This window comes from Mus caroli, chromosome 15 (genome assembly GCF_900094665.2).
Source record: "Mus caroli chromosome 15, CAROLI_EIJ_v1.1, whole genome shotgun sequence".
In the NCBI taxonomy this organism is placed as follows: domain Eukaryota; kingdom Metazoa; phylum Chordata; class Mammalia; order Rodentia; family Muridae; genus Mus; species Mus caroli.
Genome location: NC_034584.1, coordinates 65,606,410 through 65,623,825, shown reverse-complemented (window position 1 = coordinate 65,623,825; position 17,416 = coordinate 65,606,410). Strand labels below are relative to the sequence as shown.

The window sequence follows — 17,416 nt, the reverse complement described above, 5'->3', positions numbered from 1 at the left end:
AAAGAGATATCTATCAATTGAGAACTCATAAAGAAAACAGCAGTGTAGGAAGCTGGGTAAAGCTCTCTCCAGTGTAGCACCTGGCATAGAACAAGCATTAAACATCTGTGGAATGAAAGTAAAGACAAAGAGAACACAAGGTAGTCACTGGCAGAGTGAGCCAGGGTTAAACAGTCTGATGTTGGCAGGTACCCAAGGTATATGGCTGTGTGAAGAAGTGGTGCTGCAGAATGGGGTTTGTGGAACATGTTCCTGCTTCCCAAAACAGGAGGTATCTGGATATACTATATGCAAAAAATTCTGGATATACTAAATGCAAAAATTTCCAGGAAGTCACAGAAAATCATTTCAGTTGTGCTTTTTGGAAAGGAGAGATGAGGAGTGCTGCCTTTCTCTCTCTCTCTCTCTCTCTCTCTCTCTCTCTCTCTCTCTCTCTCTCTCCCTCCCTGCTATTTAATACCATAGCATGGCCACCTGAGTGACTTCTCATTATTTATTTGATAATGCCTTTGTGTTAATGCTTTGGTTATTATAAATTCTCTCTATACTTTGAGGGACTGATCTAGGCATTTTTGGGAATATTATTTCTCATGAACAATGCATCACAAGAGACATGACTGTCACTGTTATTGATGCTGATGCAATCCCTGCCATTTGACTGATTTCAAAATCATGGAGTGGCTCAGCCTCTTCTTAGCTCCAAGATAAGTTAGCAAACAAACAAACCCAGGGCATTCACTTTATTCTCCTGTAAAGTGGAAGTTTATAGCTTGAGGGTGGGTGCTTCCAACTAAGATGATGAGGGATGATACAGTAGATCCAAGGGAAGATGCAGTTTATCCTGGTATGCCCATGATTACCAAGGAGGGCACATGGGTTTTTTTTTTTAAAGGAGTTATTGACATTGGAGGAACTGATATAAGTTGTAAATTAAAGAAATGAGGCTGGAGAGATGATTCAATGCTTGCCACACAAGTACATCTGAGGATCAAAGTTCAGATTACCAAAGCACAGAAAAAAAACAAAACAAAACAAAAAAAAAAACAGATATAAGAGAACACATCTGTAATCCCAGGGTCCTTTAGAAGGCAGAGGGGGAGACAGGATAACCATTGGAGCTCATAGGCCTGTTAGCCCAGTGCAAGCAGTGTTGAAAAATAAGAAACCTTCTACCAAACAAGATTGTAGGCAAGGAACAATACCTAAGGTTGTCTTCAGATCTCTAGTCTCAGGCTGTGGTGTACACACACACACACACACACACACACACACACACACCATACATGGATATACACAAAGATTAAAAAAAAAAAAAGAAAAAAAAAAAGAAAGCTTTGGGCCTGGAAGCCCCACCCAGTGGGGTATCATGCCTTGGTTTGAGTTACTTCGAAGAGAAAGCAGAAAAAGAGCCAGTGGGAAGGAAATCTAAGTTCCCCATGAAATAAGAATTTGGTTTGTGAGTAGACACTCACAAATAATGTTCCCTGAACAGAAAACTGGAAGTTATTTCTAAGGCCGGCATAGAGAAGTACAAATTTCTGGAAAAGACAAACCTGGGCTGGAAGCCAAGCTCTGTCCCTTCTAGCTAGTTCCTGCCAAACTCAAACATCTTTCACCAGATTCCTGCATCAAGGATAGCCCATCATCTTACCAGGTGTGATCCACATCAGAAACAAGATGCCTCTGAGACGTCTGGAGTTGTGTCCGGCCACAGGCGTTTTTACCGGTGTCCATGAATGGTGGTATCATTACTGTTTTCTAGGAGGGACCTTAGGGAGTCCTAGGAGAGATATCAGGACAATGGCTAGGCTTTATCATTGTCCACTGCTTCCCCGCTTTTGCCAGGCACTGATCTAGGAAAACAGCAATGGCAGAACCCCCTACTCTTCTAGATCTTGTTTTTGGCTGAGGAGAAAAGGGAATTTATGACTTATAGCTATAAAATTTACTCCAGATGAATAAGAAAGCCCACTGGAGCTCAGAGGCATGGTTTTGGAGGGAGAAGATGTAACATTTCAGGAGGGCACAGCTGGAGGGAAGGCAATAGAAAATCTGGGAAAGGAAGGGAGTACCCTGGATCGAGGGAAGGAGACCACTGTGGGCCCAGTGTGGGAAGGATGAACAGGGCTGGTGCAGTTTGGGACATGGCAGCTCCAGGGTTTGACAGTCTCAATCTAGGCATGTGGGGAAGTCTTAGTGGGATTAAACAGGGCTGATCACACAGGAGCAGGTAGAGGGTGGAGATTAACCAGAACTCCTGAGTTGGTGATCCATTTCAAACATGTCCCATTACACACTTTGAGAAGGCTTGGATCGGAGCTAACTTAGGCATCTAACACTATAGGCCGAGCATGCCACCATGTGACTATGGGAAGCACACTTATTTATTCTTGGTTGTGGCTGTTCTCACTCAGAATCAATTACTGAAATGTGTGGAGGTTCTGACTTCATATGGACAGTCAGAGGTCACACAGGCCATGGGGCTTCCTCTTAAAGGTGGGATCCCAGTCAGGCACCCAAGGTCTAGATACATGGAGGCCTATGTTCTCAAAGCAAGTGTCCTGGGAAGCTGTGTTTATAGGCTTCATATTGGGTCAGTTTGGTTTCTGAGAGCTTATGAAACACTGCAAAACTAACTTTTTTTTAATGGTTTGATAAAATGCTCTTGTATTAAAAAGCCAAATACAAATATAATTTGAAAGAAATAAACAAGAACATTATTATGAATGACTCCCTAAAAATGAGTGAATGTAATAAAACTGAAGCTGATCCCACCAAATAGAACTCGTAGGACATACATTAGTTTAAAACAAATGGATGCATTAAGAAATCCCACGTGACTTTCCATTCTTGTGAAACAGATTTGAGGGAAGGTTTTAGCTGATCTCAGAGGAGTTTAAAAACTGAGCACTGAATAATTGGGAAAAAATCACATCTCCCTTTAATTGCACTGCTCTTGTGCCCATAGCAATTCTTCTTGGCCCTCTGGGTCCTAGACACATCTCCTGCCCCATGGAGTTACATTATCCATCTGGGAAAGACAGAATCCAAACCCATGGAGAAAGAGCCCGTTGAAAATGTAATGAGCCAATGACTGCCAAGTAAACACACCATCTTGTCATTCATGTATTTTGTCAACATATATTTATAGGCATGCTCATTGAGGGTCTCAATGAAGCATTCACATCTGCTTCCCTCCCTTGGGAAGCTTACATTTCAGGCCAAGATGAGAAAGGGGTTAGGGATACTATGAGAGGACCCTAAACAGGAAAAATATCTGTCAGAGGCAAACCTGTGTTGACAGCAAAGATCCATGGTGAAGAGCTATCTATGGTCAGGGGCTGAATAAGAGCTGCCAACAGCCTGAACCTGACAAGGTTTCCTCTGGGGACTACTGAAGGATGCAGAGCAGGGCCAGTGACTCACAGCCACCTTTAGGATCCCTGATCCAGAGGACGAGATAGGTAGATACCCGGGAGCTTTTATTTGAAGATGAAATACAAGATGCTTCAAGGATGTAAGGTACTTTTCTCCAGGTTAAATTGCTACTGTCTTCATGAAATCGGCTGCGTCCACAGTGTCCATAATGATTGTCCTGTGGGCAACATTGATCTTCCCTCGGAGGAGGAGAAGGGTTACTGGACCCTCATCTCAGGTTCCAGCCATTGTATGCAGTATTGCCATAGTTGCACAGGGTCTCTGGGTCTAGGGTAGGGACTATAGTTTGCCTGGGAGGATTGGGGGACAGGGGCTCTATCTACATAGCCATGGGGGAGCCATCACCTACCCTGGGTTAAGACTTCCCAGTGAGCCTGCTTTGGGGTTGCCCGTGCTCTTCTTAGGATCCCCCTCACCTGTGCTTTATATGCAAGACCAATTAATTGGTAGATTCTCCAGGGTGAACCGGGTGGAACTGTAGTTTAGCCTCTTGATGGGACCTTAGGTAGAGGGATCATTGTGTTCACTCTACCCCTACTCTGGGAAGGAATTTTAGCAACCGAGAAACAGACTGTGATGAGTGATTCCTAAACCTGTCTGCTTCATTTATTGTTCATGTTAGTTATCACAGCGATTGAAAGAAACAACAAAATATGTCCCAGGGGAGACATCTTCTTACTCTGTGTTAAGTGCATATCCTTGTATCTGTGGGCATGGTGACCCATATACAGATTTTTTCTATTCCCGTTTAGCACATCTCAGATGTTTGTGGGTTTTATCATCCCGGCAGAGAAGTGGTTCAAAGCAAGAGGAAAGTGAGATTAGGTACTTTTGGAATCGACCTGCTCACTACCCACTGCCTCTGTCTGGCTTGATGGCCTCACATCGCAGCAGTGAGAAAAAAGAGCAGTTGCCTCTGTTTCTGTGCACTGTGGTAGAGCCGCTCCTATCAAAGCCATGAACTATTTCCACGCAGACAGTTGGCCTCAGACCACTGTAGCAGGGCTGGTGTGAGTGGCAGTCCTGCCTCTCTTCTGGATCCCTAACATCTGCAGGAGCTTGCAGGGTTCTCCCACTGGGAGCACTGGAACCCTAACATCTACACAGGCTTACAGGGTTCTTCTACTGATGGAGATGTTCGTCTGGTATCTTGGGAGGAATAGCAGAGTATAAATGTTGGAGGAACTTCACACTGTATCCTTCAAAATTGTACAATGAGTGTGTGCTAAGTAAAATAAAAATAAAATTGCAAATCAAGGGAGGGAGCACTACCCAGATAACAGTATGGACTGGGAGGCTGGGAGTCCCACCCACCAGCTGATCTCAGGAGTGCTATGCAGAAACAATGAGAAATGGGAAATGGGGTATTGCTGGGCCATGGGAAATCTGTGGTGCAGGGATTCATAATGAGGGTGGGTTCTGTCCTCACCACTCAGACAGGTTTATCACGAGGAATACCAGACTGGAAAAGCCATTTGGGAAACCCCATTATGGCTGCCAAGTCCGTTTTGATGGACTTTTGCGCTGGCTGTTCCAGCTGCCCAACAGACTTTTCCAGTTTGTCTACCCTTCACTACCATGTCTAAAGCAGGACAAGCCCCAAGACATCTCTGACCTGGCTATCATTCTCCCTTTCCACGTGGATGGGAGACACAGTGGCTTATGTCATTCTCATCCCCCCCCCCACTCCCCAACCCCTAGGTTGTGAGTAAGCCTACAGAGTCAGTCACCTTGTCAACTCTGTCCCAGGCTCAGGTCCACTTAGCCAGCACCTAACACTGCCACAGGGGTAGATGAAACATACAGAAGAAAAAGGAAAGGGTGTGGGGTGCTGTTGTGAGTCCCTTGGTCACAGAGGAGCCTGGTGTGTCTGTTTATAAATGTTGCTACACAGGCAGCCAAATAAAGACAGTCTGCAGCTTAGGAGACTGATTGAGTGTAGGGTGGGAGGGACTTTGCCAATTAAGCAATGTTCTCATCTTGCCCATTTCAAAATACCCTCCCTGGCCCATTTTTAGGAACAGTGCTCAGAAAGAAAAAGTTGAAGGGCATTCATCGGGGGCCAGCACCTGCTCCTGCTCTTCCCTTGGTGACCTCAGCAACCCTACCTGGACTTCCCTCTCCGCCTTAATGGAGACACTGGACTGGTGGATGATCAAAGCTCTTTCTCTCCTCTGAGATGGACAACAGAGTCATAGCCCTTGGTTATCCCAAGGCTCCAGTGAGGGTTTCCTAAAGAGGGCTGGCTACCCGTGCAGAGAGTCCCTAGCACTGCTAAGTGTATTTATGTTTCTGTTTCAGCAAGAAGTGTGAGGGCTGGACAAGGGGCACTGTGCACACATGCCCCTCCCCCCAACCCTGTGCTACAAACTTTCCAAACTGGTCCCAAGCAGCTGCCTCTAAACTTGGTGGGTTATTTCAGAGCTCGCTGTAAAGGGACCAAAATATCTAGTGTGAAGTCCTTAACTGGACAGTTGTTCAAGCTTTCTGGGGCTTCTCAAGGCCTCTCTGACTCTAGCACATCAAAACCTTTATTTGCACAGCCTCCTGCCTCCTCCCCTTCTCTGTCTTGGCCCTGACCTCCTTCAGAGTGTATCCTCTAGGGTCACGGAACTCCATCACTCAAGCCCCGCCCTCTAAACGCCAAAAGGGACTAAGGCTGAGCCCTCCCGCTCTAGCCCCGCCCCAGCCCGTGTTCACGACCCCGCCCACTCCCGGCTCCTCCCCTGTGCCGGGAGCTCTTAGCCGGGGGAAACCCAGAGACCTGCCAGTGAGCCCCTGGGGAGGCCTAGGGCAGCTTTGTTCCTGGACAGCACAGGCTGGAGAGGGCTGTGGCTTCTCCCTGAGGACCCGCTTGGCCCTTTTCTGCTTTGCCCTCTCTCACACACTTGCCATTCTTCTCTGTAACTTTCAGCTTTTCCCTCCAACTGCTGCCTTGAAAGCTAGCTCTGTTTCTGGACCCATGGTCTAGGGGAAGACTCCCACATTTTAGGACTTCTTTCAGTGGCACGCAGCGTGTCTGTATACTACAGGGGAATCCCAGAAGGGGACTGCCTGAGACTGGCATCTTCCCTGAACCCTGCTTCCAGTAGTTCTGATCCCAGGACACAAGCCCAGGCTGGATCCCTTGAACATCTTCCTAGCAGGTAAGGCCCAGTTTTCTCAGCTGCCTGTGTTGGAGGGTCATAGGCTCCAGTGAGGGACGAGGGAGCATAAGAGCTAGCTATACTGCTCCTGTCATCCCTGGCCAGCTTCCTGTTGAAGACCTTTGGGGAGCCTCTGATATGAAGGAAAACAAACTTTTCTTTAGCCTCAGGGGAAATGAAATCTCCAGTATGTACCTGATTGCTTCTTAAGAGCTGTCCAAGAAGGCAGAGAGCACTGTGACACAGTAGCCATCATCAGAGCCCACTGGAGTTGGTTTTTAGAGCTGTTTGGGATGTGCCAGCCTCTGGTGGGGTGAAAAGGACAATGGGGGAGTGGAGGTGGAAGAAGAGCCTATTTTTGATTTGGTATTGATGGGCAAGGGGCTTTGCCTTCTTGCTCTGAATTTAGATTTTTTTTGTTGTTGTTGTTCCTATTTGAGCATGCTGTTGTCCATCCCTGAGACCAGAGAGGTGCCTTAGTCTGTTTGCTTCTGAATATCATGCTCTATAGCAGACCAGGGTTTCATGTCTCCTTCGATGAAGTTTAACTTGGATTGGTTTGTGTGTGGACAGACTCGGCGGTAACAGGCAGACGTGCTTCTGTGGAATGTGGGATGTCCCCAGACATCACTGTAACCATCCTTCAGACCCTTTGCTCTGTGTTGGCGCTTCTTTGTCTACATGGGTCATTCTGGCTCCTCTCACTGACATGCATCTGGGGAAAGGCTAGAAAACCAAAGATCCCTTTTGGATTAGTCCTCCTTACCCTAGGAAGTTCTTCTGCAGGGTTCTGATCTGTTAGAGACAGAAGCTACTTGGAGCTTAGTGATCAGCTATGTGTGGGCCCAGCTCTGACTTATACTCTTTCTTTTATGCAGTTTCCTTATGTTGGATGCCCTCAGCTAAGGGCTATACCCAGAGGGCTTCCATTTCTTAATGTGCCAAGAGAAGGTACTAGGAGTGATTGATTCCTTAACAAGGGAAGTGGCCAGGCATTTGATATCTTAGCTTATTTCTATCTCCTGGAGCCTTTCCTCAACTGTGGTCCTGAGAAGCCACAGAAGGTCATCACCCTTATGTTATCAGAGAGGAGGTTGAATAGGGCAAGGCCTTCTTTCCAGGGCTCCAGCAGGATTCTGGTCATGGGCCTTTAGAAATGCTTACAGCAGAAATGAATTTGTATCTTATTTTACTGGGATGTGTTCAAAGTTTCAACACATTCTCCTATGTTCTTGCACCTCCATAATGGAAGTGAGTGGCATACCAGCCAACTTCCCCCACAGAGACTTCAACTCTTCCATGGCCATTTTTATTACTCGCTCATGTCAGATGTTTACATTTCATTCTCCTTGAATCCCTGCAAGGTCTTCGATGGCTGTCAGAGAAGTGATGACAACTTCAGGCATGCATAGGTTCCCTGGTCATCTGTGACCTTGGGATGACCCTGAAGTGTGTCTGCCTTAGCCTGATGACCACCTCAACTCTTTCTATGTTTAAGTCAACTGTAAGAGGGTCACATATAAGTGTCCATGCACCCAAGAAATGTCTTTGGGACAGAAACCTTATTTGAATGAAAGATTAATAACACTTAGAAAAGTCTTTTGGTATGGAGGGGGAAAGGCAGGTGACCTCTGTGCCCTGGGGTATCCTGGGAAATAGACCTGCAATTTTGTTTCTGATGGGTTGAATTAGGACTAGTGGGACAGTTTCCTTGAACTCTGGATTTCCAGATCAGTTAGAAAAATCATCCAGTTAATTCTCCACTAGGTGGTGAGTCCCTCACTATGGGGCATTCAGATGAAGGCTGGACAGTTATTTCCTGAGGGCATTCGAAAGGCAACTTTAAATCTGGTGCAAGGGTAAGATGAGCTTTTAAGGCCTCTTGCTAGCTTGATATCCAGCCATCTGAAAGTGTACCCTTCCAGTCCTGAATCTCCTCCTTCCTTACTTCAGTGTTCCTGTTGCTGATGGTTTTGAGGGAAGCTAACACTGGTGTGTGATTGTTGTGGCATTAACTGTGAATGGCCTGTGTTCCTCTACTTATGAGTTCATCAATAAATACCAGAGAGATATTACAATAGCAGAGCAAATCGAGAGGGGAGGAAAAGGCCAGTTTCATGGCAAAGGAGCTCTTCTCTCTATGCTGGGCAAATGTCTCAATGTATCATTATTTGCTTTTCTCTAATAGAACCAGAAGGCAAGAAAGGCCTGTGTGATATTTTAGAGTAGGAAAGGTGCCTGAGGATTGTTTAACCAGTCTCGATCCAAAAATTGAAGGTGTGCCGAGCTGCTTGACAAAAATAGTTACAAAGCCTGGGGAGTTGATGGCAGTGGCTTTTGTCCATTTTACAGGTGAGGAAGAGGAGATCCAGAGAGTGGTGTGGATTGGCTTGCTTGGCCTGTAAAAGACCAAGCATGAGGTACTAGGACAGAGAGACTGTGTGTGTGTGTGTGTAGAGAGGGAGGGAGGGAGGGAGGGAGGGAGGGAGAGAGAAAGAATACAACAGATGTGTACACAAGCATATGTATGTGTATTGGGGCAGAATTATTAGCATGTAAGGCAAAGTGGCCAGGCTGAAGTATCTTCCTTTGTACTCATCTGGGGCCAGCACAAGGCTTACTGAGTTAATGGGGACGTGGATGACAATATAATTGATATCTGAATGCATGCATTTTCTGGTATGACCACCTCCCAGCTTTATAAGTCAGTGAAATCAGTCACTTGTTCTTTGATCCTGATATTTCAGGTGGCCTGTAAGCATCCTGCAGATGGAGGAGCCTGCCTGGCCTTACTGACATTCCGCTGTTGTCTTGAGCATCCTTTGGTGCAGAGATACGGGCAAGAATGTACCTCAGATGGTTCCCAAGGAATAGGATTTCTGGGTCGTAGGTTATGGGCAGAGTTCTGGTTCTTGGGACACATTGGGACTAAGGATTCAGGACAAGTTAACAATTGGAGTGTCATCAGCACACACAAAGGAAGCTGTTGTTTGGCAGACACCCAGTGAATGTGTGAGTGGGTGCCACAGTGTCTGCCTGTTGTGGCCCTGAAGATATACTGCCAGAAGCCATTCAGAGGCCTGTGACAAACTGCATCAGGTCCCCAATACCTTCCTCTCATCCACATGTACCTGCAATCACTTGTCCGATCCTAGTGCCTGGCATCATGACTTTTATCACCTCCCTGGCTATGTTTGGGTACACAGGAGAGAATATCTTTTCAAACTTTTGGCTGGAACCATCTCTCGAAAGAAGTTGTTTCTGAGACAGTATACTAGTAGATGCTGGGCAATTGTAGCTGGCTTGGTCTGCTCAGGAGCTAAATTGCAGGGCTGTAGTCTTCCGCCAGTGCCAGAAAGCCGAGAAAAAGCAAACACACCACAGCACCAAATCCGATGAGATTTTATTTGAAACATGGGTCTAAAGCTTCAGTTAGGCCAGCAAGGATCCGTTACAATGCTGGAGCTTGGCTGCTGTGCGCAGCGCTGTGCCGGGATCTGACAATACTGTGTTTACAGTCACCAGTCTGGCAGGAGAACAGCTCTCCTGTTACATGCCCCTACCACAGGGAAATACAGCCAAGGGAAATAAAGCAAAAACAGAAACACAAACATCACCAACAGAGTGGCCACTAACCCCAGATGGTTCTGAGGACACACATACCTCTGGCTGTAGGGGCTTTGTACTGAGCTCTCTGAGTGTCCACTGTGGGGCCCTGGCTGGGCCCTGGCTGAGTCTTGGATCCACCATTTTGTTCACAGGGCCTTGCACCGGTGTAGCATGGGAGGTGCCGCTACCTCCTTAAAGCAGCCTGCAGTGGGATCTTGGACCTCCAAGGTTAGGTTCTCCCTTCATCCAAATGGAAGCTCTCTCCCTGTTACTCTCTAGACTTTTGGGTATGCTCAGAACAATTGAATCCATTTCCCAGGACACACTGTTGAGCTCTGTATAAACAAAACTGGAATCTTTCTTTATTTTTTATTTTATTAGATATTTGCTTAATTTACATTTCAAATGTTGTCCCCTCTCCTGGTTTCCCCTCTGAAAACCCCCTATCTCCTCTCCCTTAGCCCTGCTCACCAACCCATCCACTTCCGCTTCCTGGCCCTGACATTCCCCTATACTGGGGCATCAAGCCTTCACAGTACCAAGGGCCTCTCCTCCCATTGATGAATGACTAGGCCATCTTCTTCTACATATGCAGCTGGAACCATGGGTCCCTCCATGTGTACTCTTTGGTTGGTGATTTAGTCCCAGGGAGCTCTGGGGGTACTAGTTAGTTTATATTGTCCCTCCTATGGAGCTGCAAACCCCTTCAGCTCCTTGGGTCCTTTCTCTAGCTCCTTCATTGGGGACTCTGTGCTCAATCCAATGGTAGGCTGCAAGGGTTCATCTCTGTATTTGTCAGGCAACCGGAATCTTTCTGATTCTGAGACAGAATTCTACTTGTCCCTGGGCAGAGCCTAGGTGTGATCAGCTAGGCTGCTGTTCTTTGCAGACTGACCGAGTGAGGCTGGGGGACATTCCACGAGTAAATGTGAGAACTGGGATTCAAACTGATGACTTGGCCCAATATCCTGGCCTGTAACATTCCACAGAGATCTGTATATTTCATACAGATGAGAAGGTAAAACTGTGTAATTATATAAAGGGAAGTGCATCTAATTCACATAAGAAGGAAAATACAGCTGCTGGGAATGTTACTCTAAATGGCTACCTGGTAGTGTACTTAATTCATAAAGGTGATAATCAGCATGTTGTGACAAAGTACAACTGGCCCAGAGGCCCTTCTCAGTCTTCTCTCTGGAGGGGCAGTCTAGTGAATGTCCCTTTAGAACCTTATCCATATCCAAACACACATGTCAATAGAAATCTAACATGTGAATCATTTTAGGACTAGCAGTTAACAGATGGGAAAAGACACTTTTCTGTATCATGGTGTCTGGCTTGGGAGGCAGGGGGTGGGGAAGGTGTCTATATGTCACTTTTGGTTTGCTTGGTTGGATGCTTTCTGTGAGCACATTGTTATGCTGTGCTGGGACTTCCCTACTTTGTCAGCAAGGTCGAGTGGAAAATAGTGAAAGACCTCTAAGATGCTGGAGAAAGGTAGCTAAGACCCATCTGGCTATAATTGTAGGTGCCTCATGTTCCAATACTTAATCACCTGTTATATCACCCTTTGGCATACATGTGAGGCCAGGCACTGAGCTCTCTATTAGAGCCATTGAAGTCATCACTGTCTGCACAATTCTGGATGCATGAAGAGACTCAGGCAGTTTCTCAGGTTGAAATCCACCCCTGACTCCTGACTCATAGTGGTGTTAGATTCATGAAATTGCAATTAAATTTACATTGCAGTTACGTAAGTCAATGAAATATCGAAATTGAGAAAGGGATATGGGGCTGGTGAGATGGCTCAGTGGGTAAGAGCACCCGACTGCTCTTCCGAAAGTCCAGAGTTCAAATCCCAGCAACCACATGGTGGCTCACAACCATCCGTAACGAGATCTGGCGCTCTCTTCTGGAGTGTCTGAAGACAGCTACAGTGTATTTACATATAATAAATAAATAAATAAGTAAATAAATAAATAAATAATAAAAAAGAGAAAGGGATATGACTGTGAGCCATGCCCAGGCTGAGCCTCCCATATAGGTCCAGGGAGGGTTCTATCTGTTTGCCAGGCACTCTGGTACCCTGGCCATGTGGAGGCCTCCCACTGAGCCCAGGGCCCTAAATTTATGGCCTGGGGTGTGCCAGTAGTCATGAGACAGGCCTAGGTCTGAATTGAGTTCTTCTTTTGGGTAGCTGTGCAGTTTCCAGATCCTTGCATAGGCTCTCTAGGCCAGAGCCTAGGGATCAGAAGCAGAAAGCCAGATAAACACCACCTGGTCAGCAAACATATATGACATCCTTGGATCTTGGCAGGATCTTTTTGGAAGCCTCAAGCTTCTACAGGAAATTTCCTAGAGAGTCTTTTATGTGATTGAATCAAGATCCCTCTTGGTCCCTTCCATTGGTCATATTTGTGGCTCAGTTCTGTGAGGAGAGAGTCACACTGCAGGACACCCTTCTTGTTCCTCTGTGTGCTCATCCTGAAGGCCAGCAGGTTTTTGGTAGAAGCTGAGGTCATCTCTTTGGAGAAAAGAAGATAATTAGGCAAAGAGAGTGACTTATGCTAGTCCATGCTCTCTGGGAAAAGTATTGATGTGTGCATGTATGCATGCATGTATGTATGTGTGTAATAATCGCTCCATTTTAATAAGCTACACATGCAGCTCAGATACTCAACTCATGGACTTATTGCTCTTTATTGCAGTCTCTCTGAGAACTCACCCATATCCTTCACTGTTCCAAGCACTGAGGAAGACAGACCAGACACACTGTTCCTAACTCTAAGGGGTTTAGCAGTGAGCACAGTCAATAAGTTACCTCTTTCCTTGAGGCAAGGTTTTATTATGAAGCCTAGACTGTCACTGAAATTTTGCTATTTCTGCCTGAGCTTCCTGGGTTCTGGGATTATAGACAAGGGCCACTCAGTCCAATAGGCCATTTTTAATATGCTCCTGCAGTGTTAAAACAGGCTATGTGGGACCTTGAGGAGGTTGGTGGCATGCTCCTTACCTGAGAAACTCGGGGTCTATTTTGCTGACACTGCAGCTGGGTTTGAAGGCTGGATAGGAGTCTGTCTGGTAAGGGATATACATCATCTCTTAGTGTTGTGAAGGCAGGAAAAGAAAGCACCGGTGTTGTGGTGTTGTGGGCACAGTGACTTTTGGGCCTGAGAATAAGGATCATGAGCTGGGGTGAAGAGCCATGTGGCCAATACACATACAAGAGGCTGGGGTCAGACTAAGAGAGGTCAGATTAAGAGAGCCCAAAGAAGGTATAAAGCTATAAGAATCCAAATGTCCTAGATGAGGACATTTGTAAATGGGTGAATAAGCCATTCACACACACAGAGTGAAGGAAGCTGGAGATTTATAATCTGGTAAACAGAGGTACAGAGTCTCACCTTCAGAGGGGATGCAGTGAGTTCTTTGTGACAGTGTGCAGAGCCAGATTACAGACCACAGACATGCCTTAGGCAGGCTCCCGCCTGAGGTACCCTAAATGTAGCTAATGCTCTAGGAACAGGAGTGGGACCAGAACTCTCCTCCTTCCTTCAGCAGCCTTATGTACAGATGGCTCCCTTTTCAGAGCCCCGTCCTGCTTTCAGCTGCTGGAATGCTGAGCTGGACTTAAGGCTCCTGTCTTTGGGGACATTTAAGAGATGTGAGGGTGTCAAGAATGGAGACGGCAGGCAGGCACCCACAGATGGATGTTGGGGAAGCCTGTGAATTTGGAAGAAGTTCTCTGAGTGCCATTTTACTGTGGTGTAGAGTTTTCAGTATGCAATTAGACCAAAAAGGATTCTCTGCTTTCAACAGCTCCCTCTTACCAACTGCATGCCCCCTTAGTTTCCCCCTTTTGTCTCTCTCCTCTCCCTTAGCAGCCCCCACCACTGCCATTGCCAAGCAACCAGGCTCTGGACTAGCAATTGCTCTGCCCTTCAAGCCACAGGTGAGTCTCATCAATGTGCCCTTCTTAAAGTTGAAGTGACAGAAGGTAGGGCAGAGACTTGCCCCCCTAACACTACAATAATGCTGTGTAGGCAGAACTGAGCCCAAGTCAGTATGGCTCTTTGCAGACCTGTTGCTTGCTCCGTCAGGTCAGCCCACTGCTATCCCAGAACAGCGGCCCTGCTGTGTGCCTTCTCATCCTCGCCCAGATAAAGGAGAACCCCAGGGACAGCGTGGAGTCCAGCCCACTATTTATATGCATTGCTTCACCAGGGCAGACACTCTTAAAATACACTAAACAGAAATACCCACCGTGTCCTCACGCCCCTGTAATTTGAGCTGATCTGTGAATGAACTGGGCAGAATTCCACGCTGAAAATGTGGAAGAAACTGGCCTGGTGCTCTGGCAGCCCTCAGATGCCTGAAGACTCTAATAAGCAGTAAGAGACATTTGAATGTTCTCCTGCTGATTGAGGGACTGGTTGGGGGCAGCCACCTTCCTATGGCATGGCATTGTTGGCTCCGATGGGTTGTGCTAGTGTGTGTTGAGATGGTTTGGAGGTTGGCCTTTGGAAGGAGAGCTCAGACTTGGTCATTCTCAGAAATCATAGCTAAATTGAGGTCTTGGTCAAAGATGAGATGAGAGGAAGAGATTAGGCAGGGAGGGAGCGAGAGGAAGCGGGGATACCCAGGGGAGTGAAGGCAGAGCCTCAAAGAGGAGGGGTCACTGTCTGTGGCTTTGTGAGATATGGCAAGACTCTGTGGCCTGGACTACTCCACTCTCTGGGGAGCAGGTGAAAAAACTGTAGCAAGCTCCCTGAACACTGTTGTAAGCTCCTTTAATACCCTCAACCTGCACCCCATTGGTCCCAAGAAAACATCTCTTCTAAACAGTAGTTTCTTTTTGTTTGTTTTTTGTTTTTTGTTTGTTTGTTTGTTTTTTGTTTTTCAAGACAGGGTTTCTCTGTATAGCCCTAGCTGTCCTGGAACTCACTTTGTAGACCAGGCTGGCCTGGAACTCAGACATCTACCTGCCTCTGCCTCCCCAGTGCTGGGAATAAAGGCGTGCGCCACCTGATTGGCTGGCATTGTCTCCACCAGCAATCCTTGGTCTCTCAAGTAGTTCTCAATTAGTTCCTCCTGTAGGAGAAGTTTTTGTGGCTGTGCCACCCGGGCGGGTGGGATGGGGGTGGGCGGTTACATAGAGGTGGCCCTTCTATTCCTGCTACAATTCTGCTTCATGCTGTTAAAGTGAATGGACCCAGCTTGAATCTGCTTACCTTTGTAAAAGAGGGTTGGGGAAGTGCTTGACGTGTGAGACTGAAAAGCTGGACCTTGGGAAATACTGGGTCAGTGTGGTGGCAAAGTGACAGACAGTATCGTTCTCACCCCAACATATGAGTGCCCTTCTGTGGACAGATGGCTATTTGCATCTCCTAAGGCAGCTACCTTATTGGGAAGCTTTCCCTTCCCTAGCAGGGATGGTGGAGGTCTGTGTGTACTCCTTCCTGTCATCAGATTCCAGTATCCAAGGAAACAATAAAGTTCCAGGACACCCAGGTTTTCCCATGCCAGCTGCTAGCCAGGGAAGTGGGTATGTTCATGAGAAGCGCTTTGACTAGAATAAAAGGAAGTCTCCCCCAAACAATAGATGGGTTCTGATGCCTGAAGGAGGAGGCAGAGGTGATCCTGGGCAATACTAGTGTGCAGAAACTCAAAGGTGGCCAGTGCAAAGGGCCTTGAGACCCAGACGTACCACAATTGAAGCATTGAATTTTCTCTCTTAACTCAGTTAAGGGTTTAGACTAAGTATGTTTTAGCTTACAAATATGATTCAGGATTGACAGCTGGATGCACTCTGGCTATTGTGGGTGTCAACCTCTGTTCTGGCCCAGGACCTATTAAGTGTGTGCTGCTCTGTTAACCTTAATTGAATTAACAAACTATTTTAATATGGTGTAGAGATTATTATTCTCACCATTGTGATAAAGATACCTGGCAAAAACATCTTAAGAAGCAAAGGTTTATTTTGGTTCACTGTCTGAGCAGATAGTCCAATGCAGCGGGTAGGGAACCTGCAGGAGGCAAGGCAGGCTGTTTCTGTCGTCTGGAAACAGAGAGATGAATGCTGGTGCTTAACCTCCTTCTTCTTATTCAGTCCAGAATCCCACCCTGGAGTCCCACATTAGGCTAGCCCTTCCTTATTCCCTTCTACATTTCTGGAGACATCTGTCCTCATAGGCTTACCTAGAGGTGTGCCTGTATGGTGGCTCTAAATCCTATCGAATTAACAAATCAAGATTAACCATCACACAGGAGTCCCACAAATCTTTTGTTTTCATTTATTTATTCACTTCACACCCCAATCGCAGGACTAGGTGCATCCTCTCCCTCTGAGGCCAGACAAGGTCACCAGGTTCGGGGAACAGGATCCACAGGCAGACAACAGAGTCAGGGACACCCCTGCTCTAGTTTTTGGGGAACCCGTTTGAAAACCAAGCTGCACATCTGTCTTGAGGGGATAAGTCTGGAAGGGCTTCCTTGTCTTATTCACCTGTCAGAACCCTCAGGTTGATCCTGGGGGTTATTGAAAGCACATGCTGAAACAGCTAAAATTCAAGGACTTATGAAAATGAAGCCTCTGCTATCCTCATCCTGACTTCTGGTACGTTGGTCAAAACTTCCTTCCTATGCCTGGTGTCTTAGATCCCATGACTTTCTCAGCACTTAGAGTTCAACAAGGGCTTGCTGCTAGCCAGCTGCAGCAGGAACATTAATCTACTTCTACTTCGTGAAGGGAGCTGTCTGCCCTCCCATCTCAGGCAATGCTAAGCCAGTGTTCTAACTGATTTGGTGGGGTAGGATAATGGGTTCCTCCTTTAGTGCTCTGGATTGTCTCCCTCCTCAAGTATATGCTGAAATCTAACTTTCAGAATGTAGGTGCCATGGTATTTGAAAATGAGGTCTTTGGGAGGTACTGTACCATGAAGTTAGGACTCTCTTGAATGAATTAACTTTGTAAGAGTCCAAAAATTGCTACAGGATGAGATAGGGCTTCCTAGCACAGATGACCCATCCTGGGATAAGATATTTCCCCATTCTTGTGGCTATGTCCAGGCTGTTGTTTGGGAGGGGGTTTTATGATCTTGTTCTGGGTTTTATGGTCTGTCCCTGGAGCTGGCGTCTTATGGCCTAGTTTCTGGGACTTAGGGTCTGTTCTTTGAGCTGGTATCTCACAGTCTTTTTTCAAAATCAAGCCTGGTCCTTAAATG

General features: G+C 46.6%; 1 protein-coding gene across 2 annotated transcripts in view; it reads left to right on the top strand.

Annotated features, from left to right (window-relative positions):
• The first annotated feature begins 6,189 nt into the window (after window positions 1–6,189).
• Col22a1 (collagen type XXII alpha 1 chain) overlaps window positions 6,190–17,416 on the top strand; it is a 237,024-nt gene continuing 225,797 nt past the window's right edge. Inside the window, exon 1 of one of the 2 annotated variants that reach the window (XM_021183654.1) lies at window positions 6,190–6,584. Coding sequence is in view for 1 of the 2 variants with exons in the window: in XM_029469967.1 (XP_029325827.1) it covers window positions 14,523–14,584 (62 nt within the window). In the remaining variant the exon portion in view is untranslated. Of the gene's footprint in view, window positions 6,585–14,517; window positions 14,585–17,416 lie in introns of those variants that run through there. The other variant, XM_029469967.1, reaches the window with a different exon arrangement.